The sequence below is a fragment of the Frieseomelitta varia genome, unplaced genomic scaffold (genome assembly GCF_011392965.1).
Source record: "Frieseomelitta varia isolate USP_RPSP 00005682 unplaced genomic scaffold, Fvar_1.2 scaffold_146, whole genome shotgun sequence".
NCBI classification, from domain to species: Eukaryota; Metazoa; Arthropoda; class Insecta; order Hymenoptera; family Apidae; genus Frieseomelitta; species Frieseomelitta varia.
Window position 1 is genome coordinate 515,266 of NW_025109150.1, and position 24,063 is coordinate 539,328.

A 24,063-nucleotide genomic window follows, 5' to 3' on the forward strand; every position below is an offset into this window, starting at 1 on the left:
TAAAAATTTATCAATTATTCCTGCCCATACGTTTAAACTAAACTGGTGTTGATGTCTTGAATGCACAATAACATGTGGGTTCATTATCTTCATCCCAGTTATGATTATTATGAAAATTGAATATACCATCCCTGGTGAAACTAGCTTACTAGAGTTTGCTCTGTTTATAAAATTCATTATATCTTATAAACGAAGACAGATAGGACATATATTTATGACTTTTTTTCATTATTTTTAGGCGTACAATCAGCTGCCGAAGTGGGTCTCACAAGTTACGAAACGTACAATATTATATAATATACATTGTATAATATTATACAATGTATAAATATTATACCCTGTATAATATTATATAATATAAATTATATATAACGTTGCTTGGGTCGTGTTCCCTACAACTCAAAAACGCGTTCACCGCAAAACACGAAAAACGAGAATTCTCGTCTTCCATACGCAACTTTTTCTTTTTGAAAAAGACGCGAATTCACCCGTCTCCGGTCCACAGTGCGTTAAAACAATTCTACAGCTAGTCAATATGTTGTAATCGAGAGTCGAAACCCTTTCAAAGGGTTGAAAGACCCTCGTCGCGCGTGACGATCGGCCGACGGTTGTCGAAAAACAAGTTGCCGAATGGAAGGGAAAGCGCGATGATTTTGAAGAGAAATGTGTTGGTTGAAATGAAAAGAGGGAGATTCGATTTGGGGGAGTAGCAAACGTGGCTCGGGCGAAGAAGAGGACGGGTCTGGTTGACCCACGGTGCAGAAACTGGTTTCGAATACGGAATCGGATTACGCGCGCGGTCGTAAGTTTCGAAACTGTTCCCGCGTACACATACGCTAAGATTGGGCTAAGACGCGTCGACCTCTCCCCTACACGCGATCATTTCTACGGTAAACGCGCTTCCTCCGACCTTGATCCCTCTTCTTCCTTCCCACTTTCTCGAGGATTCTCGCGCCCCTTTGCCCTTCGACTCTATTAGAAAAATATATATGTATGTATGCACCACGTGAACTGGATAGAAAGGAGATTCGAAATCAATATTTGAAATCCTCGAGAGGTTTAACTCTGCGAGGTTTGCGAAACTGTCGAAACTCGGAACTCTGTTGGATTTTATTTTCTAAGGGGAATTTTCTTGTCTCGTCAGAGGAAACTGGAAGTGGAAGAAATTTTTCGCGGGTTCCAGGAACATGCAAACGAAAATATAACGTACGTATGGTATTGTGATATAGTCGTTTTGATAAACCAAGAATTATCGTTTAAAGGAATAGATGCAGAATATAAATGTTGAAAAATTATCCCGATGAATTTGAATTAGTTTCAGGATTTAATTTGGTATGTTATAGAAGATTATTCATTTTTGTTTCTTTTATATATATATATATTATATTATGGTTCGCGACTTTTTTTCTTGAAAAATTTCTCGATTTTTTTTCCGCCATTAATTGAATTCCTCCTGAGATATTTAATATTTGAAATTTCCTTCTGATAATGAATAATTTCTTTTCTTCCAATAATAAATAATATTTTCTTCTAAAATATTTAATTTTAATTCTACATCTGATTTCACTAGATACTAGATGAATTGGAATCTTTCTTTACGAGTCTACTTTTCCTCTTCTTCAAAAGAAATCGCTCAATTTCTCGGAATAACATTTAATTCCACCTCCTTCAATATCGTGTATCTTAATTTTGAATTTTATTGTGTGACACGTTTCTTGCAAAAAAACACCGGAGATTACGTTATTAAGGAGCTTCCTCTGCCAACCTAATAACTAAAATCTCAATAAAGCTTCGGCAACCTAAAAATTGGGTTAGGTTAAGAGTTTCACGAGCCTGCTACAGTGAGTCACTGACAGAAACACTGACGAAAAACAGCTAGCCTGATCTCGTAATATGGCTGTCGTCCAATCGAAACCACCCTGGACGCCAAGTTGACCGATTTCTTTCGAAGTTTCTCGCCCTCCGTGACAGAGAGAGTGAGAGAAAGAGAGAGAGAGAGAGAGAGAGAGAGAGTTACGCAGCGAAAAAGACCGTTCCGAGAGGAGTGGTTTGCGTGAATGCCTTCTTTGTCGAGAGCTGTTGCTCTGGCTACGCCAGAGTCTTCGAGCCAGAAGAAGGAACGATATTTTTCTTCCTGGTCGAGTGGACCAAGCTTTCACGAAATTTTCATAATAGTCCGGTTCCCCGAACCTGCCTTTGCTGCGATCCTTTAACAGGTTAACTCCCCAGGGATCGGCGGTCGAATTTTGCTAGTCTAAATCAGGTAGCGACTCACGCAGTATAACCAAAATTGGAATAACTGAATGGGAATTTTATTTTATAATTATACCTCTTTTTTAAAAATTTAGTTGATAAGTGAATGGGAATTTTATTATTTGAATAATTTTAACCGTGAATAATTATACCTCTTTTTTAAAAATTTAGATAATAAGTGAATGGGAATTTTATTATTTGAATAATTTTAACCGCGAATAATTATACCTCTTTTTTAAAAATTTAGATGATAAGTGAATGGGAATTTTATTATTTGAATAATTTTAACCGCGAATAATTATACATCTTTTTTAAAAACTTTTAAAAGCATTAGAGTGACTAATTACGAATAATTTCCAAGAGCCAAATATTTTTTAATTTTTAGACGTACTTGCTACTCAATTGTTAGTTGATGTCAATATGTTGCCAGCGAACGTGCAAATGTATTGAGTTGCAATCAGACATACAACTCGGGGAAAAAAATTTGTCCAGGTGGCTTTATTAGACTTTTATAAACAATGTTTGTCCAGAGAAAAATATTCAGCGCTTTACGAACATGCGTAGTACACAAAAAATAAAAATTTTGGACGAGCATCTTGAAAATATCAAACCAGATATTAACGAACTATTTAGATATTAAGATCTGAAAAAAAAACAAGCTCAGTGTTCTCGTTAAAAATTCTCATATTTCTTTAATTAATATAAATGTATTTTTTTTCGTAATCAACGTGTTGTTTCACTATAAATTGTTTTAATATCTATTAAATATTGAATCTCTAATGTCACACTATTGTTTTAATATCTTCATAGATAATATAGGTTACATCGACAACCAAAATATGTAAACTACGTGCGGCCTTTGACAAATTTTTGTTGGTCCAGAAGATTTAAAAGATTGGACACTCGTTGTTTGACCAAACGTTCGACGTCACATTCGACTTTTACTGCTGTTTCGACGCAGAATTCGCGATTTTCGACTACCATTGCAGGTTTCACGCAGATTTCGTCACCTCTCCATTTGATTTCCAATTTCCAAAGCAGTTTTCACTTCGAATTCAATATTTTGAAAGAGTATCTACTACTATTGCAAGTTTCACGTAAATTTCAACACTTCTGCATTGATTTCCAAAGCAATTTTCACTTTGAATTCAATATTTTGATACTCGTTTTCGACTTTCATCTCTTCCGACGAATTTGACATTTTTGAAAGAGTATCGACTACTATTGCAAGTTTCACGTAAATTTCAACACTTCTGCATTGATTTCCAAAGCAGTTTTCACTTCGAATTTAATATTTTGATACTTGGTTTCGACTTTTACCTCTTTTCTGACGAATTTGACATTCTTGAAAGAGTATCGACTACTATTGCAAGTTTCACGTAAATTTCAACACTTCTGCATTGATTTCCAAAGCAATTTTCACTTCGAATTCAATATTTTGATACTCGGTTTCGACTTTCACCTCTTTTCCGACGAATTTGTCATTTTTAAAAGAGTATCTACTACTATTGCAAGTTTCACGTAAATTTCGTCAGTTCTGCATTGATTTCCAAAGCAGTTTTCACTTCGTATTCAATATTTTGATACTCGGTTTCGACTTTTACCTCTTTTCGGACGAATTTGACATTTTTGAAAGAGTATCTTCTACTATTGTCAGTTTTGCATTGATTTCCAATTTCCAAAGCAGTTTTCACTTCGAATTCAATATTTTGAATTTCGACTTTTACCTCTTTTTTTTGAAAGAGTATCGACTGCTATTGCAGGTCCCGTCAGTTCTGCATTGATTTGCGATTTCAATCGCAGTTTGTGACGACCGACGTTTGCTCATTGTTAAACTTTAAAGCGAATGTCGATCGCCAGTCGCCGAGGGACGTGCAGTTAACGTGTATTAAACAATTTATTCTTATCTCGGTTGCCTGTTCTATCGACGATTTCGTGATAAACCGCAGCCTGGCTCGATAACTTCTCTCGATGGAGAGCGGCCGCGACAGTAGACCATAAAATCACACAGTGTACGTTTCGATAAACCACCCTGAAAGAAAGGTAGCTGCGTAATCCAGAGAGAAATCTATCGCCTGGCCAGACTGTTTGACGCCGTTCTCCGCTTATCGATCCGGGGAGTCGCAGTTCAATTCGCGGTACGTTTTTCATTCGCGTTGCATCGTCGATTTTACACGCAGCGAGAGAAGAAAGTTTAGCATCGAACGATACTTTGTAGAAAACGTTAAGCATTCCAAGGAGAAGGAAAGTTGTGATTATTCCCACGTGACCAGTGATGTAGCATATTTTATTGCATTATTGATTAACTATTTACGAGAGGAAATTTCCACTTGACTCGCATATAGCGGTATTTCACTGTGGAACATTTTTTTTTTTTTTTTATAATAAATTTCCCGACATTGGCACTTATCACTTTTTCCACAAATATTGTTCAATCGACACGAACTGTTTCACAAAAATGAAAACAATTTGATAGACGATCAACTCAACTTTTTTTTTTTATTTGAATCTTTATAAAATTTTGAAGCATTGTCGAAGTATTTGACCGATTTAAAATAAATTTCCTCGATAATTGGGCTCAGTACTATTAAACGACAAATTCTTTTAGTATTCCTGAAGTAACGAGTGATTCATTACTCAAAAATATTGTGATTGTTCTGAAGATTATTGTACGATTTTTTAGGTCGTTGAACAAAAGCTACATAATGTTTATTCAAGTTTGAAATTTTAAAAAGGGATGTTAAAGAAGAATATGTACTATTTTATCAGTTTCTTTACTTTCTGTTTCTTGGAGTAAATCGATTTAGCAAACGAGTGGTTCATATATGTACGAGGATTAGTAATTTTTATTATAGACATTTGTTTCTCGATATTAGTAACAATTTATTTATTTATTTATTTATTTATTTATTTATTTATTTATTTATTTATTTATTTATTTATTTATTTATTCTCTTTTTCATTAAATACGACCGTATTTTATAAAATTATAGATTACTTCATATTATTTGCTATTGTACGTACGTATTACATTTGTACCACGATGCAAATATCTGCATTCTCGAATAATCGAGCTTTTAATTAGGTATTTAAATCATTATCAGTCTGACGTGGAGATCTCTTTCCAGTTGATCGAGTGCTTTCTGAAACAGTTGGTGAAACAACCGGTGATAGATATAATGAGTTCTCACTTTGTCAAGCAATTTCACAATCCACATTTTAATACAAATTTTAATACATAAATCACGTACAGTTACGAAATTTAATTTTTGGATTAAATATACATGTTTCCGCGAACATTCGAGAAATATTATCAACACTAATAACTAAATTGATACTACTCGTTTTGCAAAACGTCGATTCGTCACCCATTTGAAAAATTTCAAAGCATCAACAACGCTAAAAATTGAAAATATCAATAACGCTAGTAACTAAGTTGATACTACTCGTCGCCTATTTGTTTGTTTAAAATTTATTTTTAAAAATCAACTTTGCAGATCTTCGCGCGTAGTATCTTTCTTTATCTGTCGGTCGTTCCCGCTATCTGTTTCCTTCTTGCAAACAAATTTCAAAAAATGCAGAACAAACACGAGATAGCGAAATTATATAGATTTCCGTCGAACGATTCATAATTTATCCCACGTCTCGATTTGTCCGTGTTGTCTCGACCCTAATGAATAGGCCACGGTCAACCACAGTCTCGCTGTTTCACGAAATCGCGTATTTTCGGAGTTCATTCATCGCGTTCGATTCAGTTTCGAACGGGAAGAAGCTGTATCACACGTCCTCTCCTCCTCTCGCAATCGTAAAGGTCGAGTCGATAGAGCTCGTGTTATCGGCTTTAAGCGAACGACCGATCGTCGAACCACCTGTTTCCAGTCGACGTCCGAGATACTACGAAACTTTGAAGTCTTTCTTTACAACAGTGAGTTCTCATTCACTCGAAATGGAAGCGAATTAATTTGAAACAAATCTTGATTATTTGAACTTTCTTATTTAACCTCTCGCGCTGGAATGAACGTGCACGTTGAGAATCTTTTGTCCCAAAATTGCAATATTTCCTCAGTCTTCGTTCAAGCAAAACAAATTTATTAAATAGTAATTTAATAAATAATAATTAATAAAAAGTAAAATAAATAAATAATATTAAAATAATAATAAATTAAAATAAATTTATCACTTCTTAGTAATTTCTATTCAGTAGATATACCGATGAATTCGAAGGGAAGACGAATTATTGCATACGGTTTGGCCACTCGTTATGGTCCGCAATCAATTTGCCAGCGCAAGTGGTGAAATATACTAAATACCGAATAATGTTCATTAATATGTTATTTAAATAATGTTCATTAATTTACGTTGTTTAAGCATTATTTCATTTATTATTATTATTTTATTTATTTTTATTTATCATTATTTATCTTTTACATTTAATTCGCGTTATTTAAACATTTCCCCCATCTTTCTGTTTGCGAAGACTTTTAAAAATATTGGAATACTTGTTTGAAAAGTGAACCAAGTACGAATTTCACGTTCAACTGTAAAAACTGTGCTGCCATCGGCATCAACTGTTCGTAAATATCTTGGGGTTGGGCGCAGTTGGGCATTTTTTTGGGGATTTCAGTAGTCCAGTCTGTAACCTGTAATTACAGGTGGACGTGATGTGTAGCACATTGTTCAACGTGTATCATTGCGAAGTACATGAAAATGGTCACGCGTATTCGTTACGTCGTTTCCAAACGTTTGACAGCATTTACGCGAAGAAAAAAGTGTGTGCAGCCTCGTTGGAGGCTAACAGCACTTTTTCGAAATCGACCATTTATCGTATACTTGTTTCCAACGTTGCCAAATATAATCATCGACGCGTAATCGAGTTCCCGCTGCCACAGATACTGCCGAATCGACGAAAATTTCGAGACACATCGCGAAAGATGTCCGAAATACGCTCGTATATTTACATATTAATAAATATAATGGCGCGTAAACATGGTCGGTAACGAAAGGCGATCGTGTCGCTGTTACGGTATAATTGGCATTAAAATCGGAATTAAGATGACGATCTTGGTCGTGGCCGGTGTAGAGGAGAGGATGCCTCGTCGACGAAGCGACGGTAGCCTCCATCGAGGTAAGGCCGCTGTTACCATGTTTGGCGACCCGCTCCCATAAAATGTCTCGGTGGACTGGTCGGTCGCGCGGCTACGCGCTTTTCTCTCCTCGCTCCGACTAGCCAGCAACAACCTACTCTCCTCTACACGGCCCGGGATAAATCGCGTCCGAGTCAACGAGCTCTCGCCAGCAGCCATCGCAAGCTTCTATCCGGTGGTACTAGGAAACGAGAGAAAGAGATGGACGAGCTTGTGCGCACGGGCCACACCCTAGCCACGCGGAGAGAACCTCCGTGGAAAATCTGGCGGTGTTTGACCTCTTGCCACGCACGTCGAGAACCTTTTGCCACAAATTGCAATGTTTTCTCCGTATTATATTATAGATATATTTAAATGTGACCCAGGCGAAACGAATGATAAGTTTGTTGGCCTTTTAAGAATTTCTATCCGATGATGTGGCGATACCGGCGAGTGATTCTAATGAAAAAGAAAGGGATACGTGCGTGTCGTGTACGGTTTTGGTCACTCGTTATGGTCCGCAATCCAGCTGCCAGCGCGCAAGTGGTTAAAAACGCATCTTACGTTTCTCTCCTATTGTTCATCGATCTTTGAAAACTTTCACGTTCGGAAACTGGAATAGATATAATACTATAATACCTACTTATACTTTAACCCTTAGCCGACGCAAGGTACGCGTCGTGCGAATGTTTTTTTTTCTTTCTTGTTGTTCGCCAATTTTTGTATAATATAATATAAATTTTGTATAATATGTAATATATTATAATAATAATGTATTATATAATAATAATGTATTATCTGAACTATTATAATATATTATAATAGTTCAGATTGTATAATATAATATTTTGTACGATGTATTATAATAGTTCAGAAGTTGGAATAACACTTGTGTAGGTAAGTTTAACCTAAAGTTTAACCCTGGTTTGAAGTAAATGTAAATTTATTAATTTAAATATAAATATGAATATAAATTTATACATAAAATATATTTAAAATATACAAATATAAATGTAATATATATATTTAAATATATTTAAAACATACAAATATAAATATAATATATATATATACAATATATTTTATTTCATAAATATAACATATTTACAATACATATAGAATATAAATATAAAAAATATATTATATATATTTAAAATATATAAATATAAATATAAGGTTTATTAATTTAGGAATACTGAGAAAGTTCAAATATGGCGATGACCGAGAAGAATATTAAGCTCTCGCTAGACTCTCATAATTTTCTCAAGATCTACAATCTGTTTTCCCTGCAATCACTCGCTGCTCTCTCGAATTTCCCCACTATCTGCACCCTTTCACCACTCGCTACTCTCTATCCGAAATCTTCTACCCTCGAAACCTCGATCCTTCGCACAGACACAACCATAATTTCATGTTTCATGTTTCGAGACTTGAACGGCAAGTCCCAAACAGTCCCAAGCCGGATCTTTGTTGTGACAGTCGCATGAGGGGGACGCAGCAGGCGACAGTTGCCTCGCTCTTAGGCACAGGAAGTAGTTTCTGAACTGCTTTCCATGGTTTCCTTGTACTCCATACTTGTTTCAATTACTTAATTTAAACCTTAATTACCACGGTAATCATAGGTCAGCCTTTTGGGTACATTTTCTTTGAAAATGGCCCCGGAAACTGAAATAGATATCGTTGTCCCGGGATGTTCCCATAGTCTAGTTTAGATTTATGGGCTTCAAGTGGTCAGTTCCTCCAGCAGGCTCAATTCGCCACAAACCTCTAACCTTCTGGCTGATTTCTGTTTTACATCCAACAAAGGCCCTAGATCGTGGCATAAACAAAGGCATTGACTTTTCCAAATACAGGCGTAGCGTCTGGAAACGACAGCAAGCTAACACTGATCTCTCACGATCTAGAACCACACCGAAGGGAAGTGCTCCCTCGATAGTCAAGCGCGCGAAATATACAGTTCATTTAACATTAGTTAAAATCATAGATGACTTCGTCACGCTCAAATCGCGCGCGAACAGTCGTAGTACTCGTTCAACCCTTCACTGTTAGGATGACGAAATGAAATTGACGTACCATTTGCGTCTTGGGTATGGTTTCTTCTTTCTTGCTATTTATGAATGTTTGAAAATGATTCAGAGACTAAAATAGATATCGTAGTACTCGTTTAACCCTTCACTGTTAGGATGATGAAGTGAAATTGACGCGCCATATGCGCCTTGGGTATATTTCTCTTTCTCTTGCTATTTACGAATCTTTGAAAATGGTCCAAAAATGGAATAGATACTGAAATAGACGTTTATTTAAGTTTTAACTACTCTCAGATATACATTTTCTTCTTTCTTGCTATTTATAAATTTTTTTAAAATTTTACTATATTTTTTAATAAATTTAATAAATTTATTAAATTTATTATAATTTTGATAAATTTTATTATTGCTACTTTTAAAGTTTTTTTTTATCTTTATCTTTGGAGATGATTTAAAAGTGGATACAACAAGACACTGTTTAATCTTACGGTGGTCATAAAAATTAACATACGATACATTCGCCTCTTTTCTGTTCTTCGAAAACTATATTAGGAATTCGTTGCAAGTAGGGATTATAAATACAATTCCTGATTTATTCTCAGGAGACTAGCTTCCTAAAAATCCTCAATTCGAGTCTTCAAGCATCGAATTATCGTGTCACTCTGGAACTCTGATTCAATAAATGAGAGAAAATGAAAAAAACAATACAAAATTGTAGATCCTTCCGAAATTCCTGGAACACGTTACAAACAACAGTTACGAAAATCCGAAAGCAAGCTTTCTAATCTTTTGAAAACACGGAACGCCTTTCGTTTATCGCCTCCGTTCGACCGTTGTTATCTCCAAGGTAGCCAAAAGGAAAACGACGTTTCTCGTTTCTCTCTTTCGCGTTTCGTGCGATACGAAAATCTCGGTTGCACCGACCCACGGTGGTCACAAACATACGCACGGATGTTTAAAAAAGACACGGGACACGACATGAAAGTACGACAGCGACGGTACGGCGCATCTTTCTTGTCACGTTCGCATAACCGATCGATCGGGTACGCTTCCGCCGAACGAACCAGCTGAACTCGAGTACGACATCGATCAACAGCGGCTCGTGAAGGTATTCGCGCATTCATCATAGAGGAACTGTTATATAAAACAGTTTGAAGTTTCATTGGAACTTTCGTTCCTGTAACAGGGGACACGGCTGCTACGATTGTGTTGTTAAAATTTGAAATGAATTTGATGTAGTTTGTAGAAAGTTTGTTAAAATTTGAAACGAATTTGATGGAATTTATTAAGATTTGTTTAAGTTTGAAATGAATTTGATATATTTTATAGAAAGTTTGTTAACATTTGAAATGAATTTGATGTAGTTTGTAGAAAGTTTGTTAAAATTTGAAACGAATTTGATGGAATTTATTAAAATTTGTTAAAGTTTGAAATGAATTTGATATAGTTTATAGAAAGTTTGTTAAAATTTGAAATGAATTTGATGTAGTTTGTAGAAAGTTTGTTAAAATTTGAAACGAATTTGATAAAATTTATTAAAATTTGTTAAAGTTTGAAATAAATTTGATGTAGTTTATAGAAAGTTTGTTAAAATTTTATAAAAATTTGCATAAAATTTATTAAAGTTTGTAAAAATGAATTTGATAAAATTTTCGATCGATTTTCTCAAAAACGAAGGCTTTAAGGAAAAAATTTTATTCTTTCTTTTCGCCTGAAATCATCTTCTAACTCGGCTGTACTCAGCACATATGTTTCTATTAAATATCTCGTAATTTTTATAATATACATTTTGAAATTTGTTTCAAATTTGATTTGACTATGATTTAATCATCACGGTTGTTCACTACAATGTTGAAACGTGGAAAACCGAGAAAATCTCTTCGACAGCTCGTCTTCTCTTTTCGACATCTTCTCCTGATAAACCGAGCTCGTTCTTAGTTGATCAGAGATATGAGCGACGACACGTATACACCTTCTCTTGACGTATCTCTTCTACGCGACGATTAAAGCATACGTTTATTTGCTCAACGCCAGTTATCTACCGTGAGCAAATAAAAAATATAGAAACTCGAGAGAAGAAATGATGTAGCCCGAGACAAACTCGCGATATCACGAATTTATGAATCGAGCATGATAAACTCTCGTTTATCCACGTACTTTGCTTAATAAAAATTAATAATAATATTTGCTTATAAAAATAGCTGGAATTGTGTTTAGTTTCAGCAACTGATAAGTAGAAATAAATTTGTTCTGCAACGTGGAAAATGTAACAAGACGATAGTGAATTGCATGAATTCTCAAATAATGATAAAAATTGTATCAACACGTGATATAATTATTAGTTCAACCGATCGAGAGAAAACGTTGCGTAAATGCAACAATTCATTTGCAGTTCTTTGATTTTATATTGTCAGATCTGATTCTGATAATATCTGATTTATCGTTGTCTCTTTCCAAGCTTCTACATATTTTTTTACGTCCTTTCACTCGTTTCGAATCGATTTTTGGTAGAGATTACAAATATTCACAAGATATTCACAAAAATCTTTACTTATAGAAATAATTCATCACATGTTCATACCGCTATCTTTAGAAATCTCACGCGTTCAATTTTAAACACAAAGAGATAAAGATAAGTATTGCCAGCCAGATCAATATCGATACTTCTGCCAATTTCAAGAAAATTTTCGACGTTCCCAAAAATTATCATTAGACTCGAGATGACATCTTGCAAAGAAAAGAGAAAAAAGCTTCTGAAAGGATAACGATAAGATGAGAGAGATTCATTTCTGTGAGATTCATATTCATATTCGAATGGACAAGTTATCTTTGTGATTATAAAAACGTTTTTGTTTCATTTCTATGTATTATATTACCTTTATTAATATTAATTATATTAATTATATTAATATTATATACTATATAGTATATTAATATATTAATTATAATATATTAATATACTATATTATATACTATAGTATATAATACTTATACTATTATATACTATAGTATATAATACTTATAGTATTATATACTATATACTATACTATATTATATACTATAATACTATATACTATAATATAGTATATACTTAGTATATACTGTAATATTATATACTATATAGTAATTTTTTAATGTATCAGCGTATTGTATATTGTGTACTTTTTTTTTTTAAATATATTCTTACACATGATAATATAAAAATTTGAAAATTTCAAAGTTTGCATCGAGAATGCAAAAGGTTTAACAGAAGATCTCGCAAGATATATCCAGCTGAGTTTTGTAATTTTTTTTTTTTTTGCACTTTTGGCAAGCCAAAAGCAATTATAATACTCGCATTGATAAAGACAACTGATCAAGATAAAATTCGGTCCTGTAAGATTTTTAACATTCTCTAATAATTATGGAAATGGAATACCACGAACATCGTTTGCATCGATATCTCTTCTACTCAGATTCGAGAAACATATAAAACTGAATGAAATTAACATATTCCGATCTATTTCTTTCAAGCAATTTCCACAGGTTAAAATTAACAAGGCCAGAGTGGCTCCAACTGGTTCGCTTAAGAATTAATCCAAAAAATCCGAAATATCGACGTGACTCGTTCAATTAATAGCAAAATGGTAAATTTTATCCAACGCTGTTCTATAATTATCAGAAGCCACTCTGCTATTCGAAACGGTGTTCCCACTCTCGACCTGTCCAGATAAACGATGTTCTACCGATCTTGAAATCGTTCTATACCGTTCGACACCGTTCGACATGTACCGTATGTACATACATACGCGTGTTCAGGACGAATATGGTAGCTTTAATGCTTCTCGTTGGCCTTATTCGCGGCGGATGTCACGGTGCACGTTTCTCCACCGATAAATCTCGATCCTCCGCTTCGTTCGATATCGTTCTTATTTTCTTGCCCCAGCTATGCACGTATGTATATGTAGCCTGCGAACGATCGGCCACGATACGAAACGGAGGATCGAAAGAAGCGACGAGAGTAAAAGCCAGGAGTGTCATTTATAAGATTACAAATCCAAAGACCAATGGCATTGAAATCCGGGACGTTTCTCCGTGTTACAAATATTATAGCTTGGCGAAAGAGTGGCCGCGAGTTCTTTCGTCTGCGAATGAAGGGCGAATTTTTCATGAGTCACAAACGTATCGTGTCCATTTTGTTCTATAGCGACCTCTACTTTGAAGTATTTAGATCAATGATATATCTATGTTTGTTAAATCGTTCCGTCGAGATGTGTATTTAATACAAACAAGAATATTTAGACAGAATATTTAAAATATTTAATATATAAAAATTTGTAATTACATATATATAAAATATTTAAAATATATAAAATATTTAGAATATATAAAATACTTAAAATTACAGAATATTTAAAAATTTTTAGTAATTTTATTATTACCATGGAAATGTTTACAGACACTTATATATATATTGTAGTCATAGTAGAAATTCTTCATTCGTTATTTAACTTTCATTATTTAATCTTCATTAAATTATTAGTAATTATATAGTCTGTCATGTTGATAATATTTTTATATAAACAACTAAAATTAATTGCAGAGTTATTATTTATTTGTAGTATTGTGATATAAATTTAAATTATCGTAATCGCTACAGTTCGATTGTCTTTTGCGCCATCTTTCGTGATTACTTCTTTCAAAGAAGTTGTTCTCTTTTTCGACAGAAGACAGTTCGAAGAACGATTCGACGTCCTCGTTCGGCAGCGAAACTTGCAATTAGCGAATGAATTTTTTTTTTTTTTTTTTTGCTCTCGAGAGACCCTTCTTGTGTCATTTACCAGCAATTTATTTACGAAGCATCACTTCAAAATAAAATGATATATCGTTCAAATTGTATCAATTGGTATTTAACACGGAATTTCGTTGATTACATCGTGTGATAGCGGTTAAATTTCTAGGAATACATATGTAGTTTCAATCGTTGGAAAAATAATATTCACCGTCATTTTTGTGAACTTTCGAGAAGAATGAGAAGTCTAGTCTGTGCCTAATTGCCCCGTGAATTATCGACTGCCAAAGTTGACTCAGAAAATTCTTTTGTTCTTTTTTACATCGTTATTATAACTTTCACTCTTGCAACAACACCAAATGTACACGCTCGTTACAATTGTCCGAAGATCTCCAAATTTCAAATCGATCGGTCAACTAAAACGTGAGATATCCTGTCACCCAGTTCAAAAAGTATGGACTTGAAAAAAACACATTTGAAGTTTCTATTACCCAAAACTATTCATACTTACAATCAGTCGAGCAATACAAAAAGTAAAATATTACAGAATAATGATAATATAAAAATAAATAATAATATTATAAAGTGAAATATTTTTCGGGACAAAAACACATTTTAAAGTCTTACGTTGCAGTACACTGTTTCCTTTAAACATCTGTAGCTTTGCTAATTCTACGAATGCAAACAAATCCTTTTACATAGACACGTTCAAAAGTACATACTTTGAGAAAATGTAAAAAAAAAAAATTGATTCTTTTAAGCCAGATTGCCAGAATACCCTCTTAAGCACGATGTCCACTCAGAATGGGCAATCGAGTGCAAATGGTTATGTATCTTCTGCTAACACAGTTTTAAGTACACGTCTCTGAAAAACCGGGACAAATCCAGAGAAACCCGGAAAAGAACAAGGCCTGAGAGAGATAGACCTAGTAGCAGCGCGGCGAAACGGATAAGAAAAGTCACTTGGCACGATATTTATATTCGAAGAAAGTCCCGTGTCCTTTTTAGAGTTTCGGGACCACCGTGACGTTCCTACCACCGTAGTATCGCGCGTGCTTTTAAAAAGTTTACCCTGCCGGAGACCACCGCAACGTCGACCGGAATATTTTATCGCCGGTGAGCAGGAAGGGGATACTCGGAAGGAGAGTCCGGAATTTCGTGACTTCGTCCTTCCATCTGTGTATCATATGGCGCATCGTACGCTCGATATTCTTCTTATCACTGTTTCTGTTAACACTTTCACGGCTGCCGTCGCATATATGCACATGTATTTGATTATTATAATATTATATTATAAAAGTATTATTATAAAATATCTATGAACCCATCTGTTGTATAAAATATTTATCTATTATATAAATTTATCTATTATATATCTATTGTATAAAATATTTATTCCATATAATATTTATCTGTTATATAAAATATTTATTCTATAATAATATTCATCTATTATATAAATTTATTAATATAAATTTATCCATTATATATGTATTATATAAAATATTTATCTATTATATAAAATATTTATTCTATAATAATATTTATCTATTATATAAATTTATCTATTATTATTATATAATAAATTTATTATATAATTTTATTACATAAATAAATTTATTATATAAATTTATCTATTATGTATAATATATATTCTATATAATATTTATCTATTATATAAAATATTTATTCTATATAATATTTATCTATTATATAAAATATTTATTCTATAATGATATTCATCTATTATATAAATTTATTATATAAACTTAACCATTATATATCTGTTATATAAATTATTTATTCTATATAATATTTATCTATTATATAAAATATTTATTCTATAATAATATTCTATAATCTATTATATAAATTTATTATATAAATTTATCTATTATATAAAATATTTATTCTGTATAATATTTATCTATTATATTAAAATATTTATTTATTATACAGAATAATCTGTTATATACCACAGTATTATAACTTAAATAACAATGACAATTAACTTAAATGACAATCATTTTAACAAGTTAAACAAAAATCTCGTCGCCAAAGACTGAAATTTTCTTTCCTCGGCGAAAAAAACCTTGCGATCTCTCGGAGCTCGATGTTTTCTTATTAATTGTATTTATAACGAGTGCTTCCCCGTTTCTTGTTACGGCGTCACACTTCCGAGGCAGACAGATGTACGTACATATATAAAACGTAATGTAACCACGTGGGTCCAGCGACGTCTCGGGACGCGTCCTCCTTTATCCCGCTATCTATTCATAGACGAGAAAGCGAGCTGTCACCGTGACACGGACGTTCAAAGACAAAGAGCATGCAAAAGGAGAGACAACGTCGTCGGGCCGAGAGACGTCGGAGGACGTCCGAATAAATGATTCGCGACCACTCGATAACAACTTGGTCGTACGAAAGTCGATGGACGATTGTGTAAAAGTAACATGACACACGGACGTTTGATTATTAGACTGCGGATTTTTACTATTAATATTCGAACGGTAAATACTCAAATACTTAATTAATTTTGTAGGGGAGAAATATCACGCGACGAGCACGAGTTCGTTTTAAATCTCTGCTTCTGCTTTATTCTAAAAGATTTTATTTGTCAAAATGTATCAGAGATTTGCGAATGCAACAGGTGAAGAGATCGCGTGAAGCATATCTCTCCGATCATCATTGCTTTAATGGAGAAATAAGGATTAAATATTTCATCAATAAAATATAAAATTTTTAACGACGGATAAATAACAAATATTGGTATTAAAGTTCGAATAATTCCAATTGTATGACCTTTTAACAATGATAAATTTAAATATTTGATATTAAATCTAAAATAAAAAAAACAACGTCAATGAAATTATTATAATTATAAATAATATGATAAAATTATGAAGTGAAATTAAATTTATCAGAATGCAATGAATTTGAATCTAGTATAAATATATTTCGTGTTGCAATTTTTAATAAAACTATAAATTTTATATTTGAAGTATATTATAATGTATATATATATATATATATATAATATATTATATATATAATACTACATATTATTATACATATTATAACATATATTACGCTACAATTATATTACATATATTATGTATATATATTATATTATACTATATATTATTATATACATATATCATATTATTATACATATTATAACATATATTATACTACAATTATATTACATATTATAATATGTAACATAATTGTAGTATATTATAATATATTATTATAATATATAATATATATAATATATTATTGTAATAGTACATAATATATATAATATAACATATAATATAATTGTAGTATAATATAATATATGTATATTATAATAATATGTAATATAACGTAATATAATATATACAATGTAATATAATGACGTTATGGCCAAAGTTCCTCATAACCTTGTTAATTACACTTTTGTATAAAAGTTGAACGCGAACGCGTCTGACGCTTATAAGAAATTCCATCGTGGAAACGTCGCGACGCGTGTACATGCGAGGAGAGAAAAGGCGTCGCGGTCGAAAGTGGCGGAGCAGCGGACGACCGAGAGGGCGCACAAGGTCGACGACCTCGTCTGCGTCCCCGCGTCCACACTGCCTCCCTGCGTTCGGATCGCGTTTATTCTCGATCGGTCAATGATCGATCGAGATCACGAGATGACCGCCGCCTCAGATTGCTTCTCGGCTTCGTTGAGTTTTTTTCCCCACAAGTTCTCATAAAAGAGACCTGTACCTGTTTCTCAACGATGGATCAGGGACCGTGAGCTCGTCGTCAGACGTGAGTTCACGTGAACGTCGAAGCTGCGTACATTGCGACGAACGTCGAATTTCGTGAGCTATTCGCGACATGTGTAATTTGTTTCTCGTGCCTATGAGAATTTTCTTACGATTATTATATCCCTGTGCAATTTTATACACCTTTGCGTACATATCCCGAGGGAACGGAGCTTAAAATTTCCGTTAGCAGACATTTTGTTTTAGATGATAGATAGTTTTTATATACTTTTTATATATTTAGTATCTTTAATATATTTAATAAGTATTTAGTATATTTAATATATTTAATATGTATTTAGTACATTTAGTATATTTTATTTTATGTATTTTATATATATTTAGTATATTTTATTTTATATATTTCATATATATTTAGTATATTTTATTTTATATATTTCATATATATTTAGTATATTTTATTTTATATATTTCATATATATTTAGTATATTTTATTTTATATATTTCATATATATTTAGTATATTTAGTATATTTTATTTTATATATTTTATATATATTTAGTATATTTAGTATATTTTATTTTATATATTTTATATATATTTAGTATATTTAATATATTTTATATGTTCCTGACTTAACTGACAGTTGTCGTAATAGTTTTGCTATTATTCGTAATAATAAATAAATATAAATAATCAATAATGGAGAAATTACTGCTACTTGCGTCGATCTCTAAGAATGGTACACGTATGTGTATAATCACTCATATACATCATTTCGGTATTTCTGCTTCCAGGTGAAAAAAAAAGAGCACTCGATAGAGGGAAAAGGGAGGACAAAGAGCGATCGCGATGGATCGATGGCCGGTGCAACTGGCGATCCTAGGGACGCTGGTCGCGAGCTTACACGCCGCCGTCGACTTTCGACACATCTCCTACGAAGGTAAGAACTGTATCGTCGCGTATCGTTCTCTCTTTGAAGATTGTCGAATAGATGTGCGCGATAAGATGCGCGGTGCACGTGACTTCTCGCACGTCGAGCGCGAACTCGAGCAAAACTCACGCTTTCACGAGAGAGACAGAGAGAGAGAGAGAGAAAGAGAGAGAGAGAGAGTGAGAGAAAGATCCCCCCCTTATCTCGGACGATTAGCGACTAGAGAAAACTGCGAATATATCTTGAGACTCGATACGGACGAGCAACTTTTTCACACGCGTTATCGAGCAGAGAGGAACGTATTGCGCAGCGCTGTTAAATTCCACTTTCGCATTGATAGTGATATTGATAATGGACTGGTGGCGAAGCACCGGTGAATGCTTGTACAAATTCTTGTATTTAAAGAAATACAGTGTTTTACTTTTACAGTATTGAAAGAAACAAAGCGAAGCAAGAAGCGAATGTAACTTCGCGTTTTTATTGACATGTGTCGTGATTTTGTTACGTAAATACAGGTTCAGGAAATCCCAAAACACGAATGACTTGCTTTCATAAATTCGTTCGTATTGATATAGGTAGTAATAAATCTTGAAGTAAATTTTTGAAATCAGTGTTTACGATATCGTCGTTTTATCCTGTGGCTTCTGAAAGGTTCAAACATGTATCTAATGTAACGTGCAATTTAGATATTTTATATGTTTTCTCACATCATAAAATTTGAATATTTTACATATTTTTCCATGTTACAATTAAAATTTAGACACTTTACATGTTTCTTTTATATTACAATTATAATTTGAATATTTTACAATTAATAATCCATATTACAATTAAAATTTGTATATTTATATATTATATATTTTTTTGTATTACAATTATTTTACATACTTTTACATATTTTAAATTTGGATATTTCACGTTATAGTTAAAATTTGGATATTTTACACATTTTTTTTTTATATTGCAATTAAAATTTGAATATTTTACATATTTTTGCACATTCTAGTTAACATTTGAATATTTCACATATTTTTTCATATTAGAATTAAAATTTGGATATGTTTCACGATATTTCTTTTTACATTGCGCATATTTTTTCATATTTCACGTATCCTTGCGCTTCCGCAAACTGTTCCACAAACATCCACAACAGTTTATTAAATTTGAGTGAATGTTAATTTTGCGAGGACCAAGTAAGAAACGAGAACACCTATAGACGCTAATGGGACAATTGGTTGGTCCGCATCCACTTGAGAATCATTCCTCACATCCCTCGAATATCAAGGATAATTTCACCGATCAGATTAGATCTGCAGGATCTCAGATAAACGGGAAATGAATGGCAACCTTGCAGGTTTCTCGGAACCGCGAGCCAGAAGAAGTTTTTGCTTGCGCAAGAGTTGGAGAGAAGAGGCTATCGCGCGTGGGCGTGCAAACGCGTCGCGTTGGTCGCGTGGCTACGATTCGACGGTGTGCTTGGCGTGTTGGTCGCCTCATCGAGAAAGCGAAGGGAAAAGTCGGACCGCGAGGGCGAGTTGAAAGTTTCGCCAACGATTTCCCGGCGTGCTTGCCTCTGCGACTCGTGGCCCGCCGAGAGGCGTAGGCGACGAACGTGGCACGCGTCGCCACGCGCGCGTATCCTCGCCTTTCCTTATCTCTCACCTTTGCCAGCGTACTCTCTTGTACTCTGTCTCTCACTCGTCGCAATCGATTCATCGATCCTTGGCGGATCTCGAGCTTTGTCATCCCTGTTTGTGTCTCTTCTAACAGCGTCGCGTAGCGTCGTCGTTTTTCCTTTCTCTCTGTTGGCGCGAGGTCGCGGACACGCGAACATCCTCCCTACGTTGCGTTGCGTGGAAAAATCTTTCTGCCGCATTTTTCCGTCCAGTTGCCTCATTCCATCGTTGCGTGATTTTTTTCTACAGTGTACTTTGCATGCGCCATCGGTAGTATATGTAAAAGAGATACTTATAGTTTCGTTCAGAGGAGTTTGGAGCAATAATGGGAATAAATCTTTTCGTACTTCTCTTTTCTTGAGAAATAGAAGTTTCAAACCTAAATGTAATATAATATATATGATATAATCTATAATGTATAATATAATATTATTTAAGGATAATGTATGATAATATTTTATAACAATAATATACAATATATACAATATAATATTAGTATATTACAGAAGCTCAAATCTAAATATAATATTATTTAAGGATAATATTTTATAGTAATAATGTATAATAATGTATAATGCATGATAATATTTTATGGTAATAATGTATAATAATACTTTAGAATAATAATACACAATACATACAATATATTAGTATATATATTAATATATTACAGAAGCTCAAATCTAAATATAATAGTATAATATTATACTGTATATAATATTATTATAATATTATTATACTGTATACAATATTAACTAATAATAATATTCTACTAATATAGAATAAATATATTAATATAATCTAAATATAATATAGTATAATATTACACCGTATACAATATTAACTAATAATAATATTTTACTAATACAAAATAAATATATTAATATAATCTAAATATAATATAGTATGATATTATACTGTATATAATATTATAATATTATTATACTGTATACAATATTAACTAATATAAACTAAATATATTAATATAATCTAAATATGATATAGTATGATATTATTCTGTATATAATATTATTATATTATTATTATACTGTATGCAATATTAACTAATAATAATATTCTACTAATATAAAATAAATATATTAATATAATCCAAATATAATGTAGTATGATATTATATTGTATATAATAATATTAGTATACACAGTATGATATTATACTGTATATAAAATATTAGTATACACAGTATAATATTACTATATTTAGATTTGAACTTCTATAATATATGATACTATTATTTAATTATATTATATAATAAAGTATATATACAATATTATACTATATTATATATAATATAGTATATATACAATATTATACTATATTATATTTAGACAGTACTATATTATGTATAATATAGTATATATACAATATTATACTATATTATATTTAGATTTGAAACTTCTACAATATATAATACTATCGTTTCGTAACAATAGCATAATATAACAAGAAAGCTCCCAAAGTGCGTACAATTCATTAATTACACTTCCGAAACGACAGAAATTCCTTTATTTCGCCCATATCTGATATATCTATGTAACAAGCAGCACGTGCATATCTATAGTTTACAACAAGTAGTAAAACGTCTTTGCCGTTGCCTGTACACGAGACGTTCGTCTTCCATCAGATTCACGTGAACCGAGTAGTTCTGTCGATGAATCGATAGGTGAAAATCCGACGATAGGACGATAGAAAGAGGGAAAAACGAATGAAACGCGTCTTTGGGATTAAAAGAAGTCCCCTGGGGTCAGTGAGTGGGGGGAGGGGGGAGGTTTGGGCCCGCGCGGGAGGGGCGGGGAAGGAGAAAGAGAAAAAGAAATGGCGGAGAGTGAAGGGAGGATACCCAAGAGGCCTTCGAGATCAGGTTATGCTAACTGGGGCCCCGTTCGTCCCACACGTATCTACTTATAAGCGCACGTACGCGGTTGCACGGACGTTGTTTCCACGGTGGTTGTCTGCGTGGCAGGCACGCGCGACACAGGCAAACACGTGCCCTCCCCCTCCTCTTCCTCCTCCTCCTCCTCCTCTCCGAGTATACGTGGAAACGCGAGAAGTACGACGAACCGCGGTGCGGAGGGAGCTACCTTTGCGGAATCGTTTCGCCGCGTCGGCAAACCGGCTGAAAAACAATAAGACGAAGACGAAGAGGAGTAAGAGCAACGAGAGAAAACTTAGACAGCGGGGCGGTAGAAAGCAAGGGGGAGATAGATGTACGCGTTGTCGTATATAGTACGTGTATATATAGTAATATGGAATGCTTATGAATGTATTATAGAACAGCTATCACGGGAGAGAGACTTTTATGCGCAACGATGGAACAGGCCAGAGGTGTTTGTGTTTAGTTTAGGTTCAGTTTTAGTAGAAGTTTGAAAAGACGTGTACGGGTAGATGTTGATGGCCTTTGTATATAGCGGTGGATATGAAAATATTCGAACACTTAAACCCATTTGCATCACGACTCTATCTATCCTTACTATGTTGAGACATCAGCGGTATTCAACTGACATATAAGTGAAGATCGTGGAATAGTACGCGCTTGGTGATAGGTGACGATGCAAATGGGTTAATATCGGAGAATTTTTTTTTTACGTATTGTTACAATGATGGTTCGAAGGGTAAGTAAAGGATACAAGCTCGAGTCGTATCTTTAGTTTAATTTAAAAAGATGTAGATATACGTGTCTTGCGAAAGTATTCGAAGAATTATCATGGGAGAATTTCTTTTGTATTTATAATGATGGCCAGAAGAAAGTTTCAGGAGCAAAAGATACGAGTTTAAGTTGTATCTTTAGTTTAGTTTTAAAAAATTAGATACGTGTGTGTGAGAACTTTTTTATGTGTCAGATGGTGATACAACTTTAAGTTATACTTTTAGATATTCGTTTAAAAAAAAAAACATATATATATAGTGACTCACGAAATTATTCAGACACTCATCTCATAGGAAAATTTTTTCATCAGGAAAGTATTCATGCAATTGTCAACTTTGAGTCATATCTTTACACAATACAAAGTTCTTGTTAATAAAATCCCTGTCCAATGAAAATGCTGCTCAATTGACCTTTTAATTTTGAAATTTTTATTGCAAAACAGTATCCATCGTCGAAAATGAGCGCTATCGAAAGGCTACGAATATTCCTTGCGACTCACTGTCGCATCATGTGCGAAACCACCTCACATAAATGAAACTTCATTCCTGTTTACGAGACGTGCAACTATCGTGAAAGCAATCTGGAAACGTACAATGCAAATATACGTTTAATAAAAAAAAATTAGTATATACGGTATATACGTAATAATCATCTTGTGCTTATCTCGCAAATGTGGCCCCGTCATTAAGTTTTATTAATATGTAGCGGCCTAGAGTCCCTCGAGTACGAGTTTCGAGGGACTCTAGGCCGCTACATCACCCCCTTCCCAGTGATAACGATACTGAGAAGAGGAGAGGCCTATGGAGGAGTGTGGATGTCAGATGATGTTGGCCGCTCTTTCGTTTGAGGCTC

The 24,063-nt window shown here is 33.4% G+C and overlaps 1 protein-coding gene across 3 annotated transcripts in view; it reads left to right on the forward strand.

The window, feature by feature from the left end:
- Positions 1 to 24,063, forward strand: part of LOC122534026 (semaphorin-5A) — a 55,331-nt gene that overhangs the window by 10,507 nt on the left and 20,761 nt on the right. The window contains exons 1-2 of one of the 3 annotated variants that reach the window (XM_043664298.1): positions 4,258 to 4,391; positions 18,731 to 18,876. In XM_043664298.1, coding sequence (XP_043520233.1) covers positions 18,786 to 18,876 — 91 coding nt within the window. In that variant the 5' untranslated portion in view covers positions 4,258 to 4,391; positions 18,731 to 18,785. Of the gene's footprint in view, positions 1 to 4,257; positions 4,392 to 18,730; positions 18,877 to 24,063 lie in introns of those variants that run through there. The other 2 variants (XM_043664307.1, XM_043664290.1) reach the window with 2 other exon arrangements.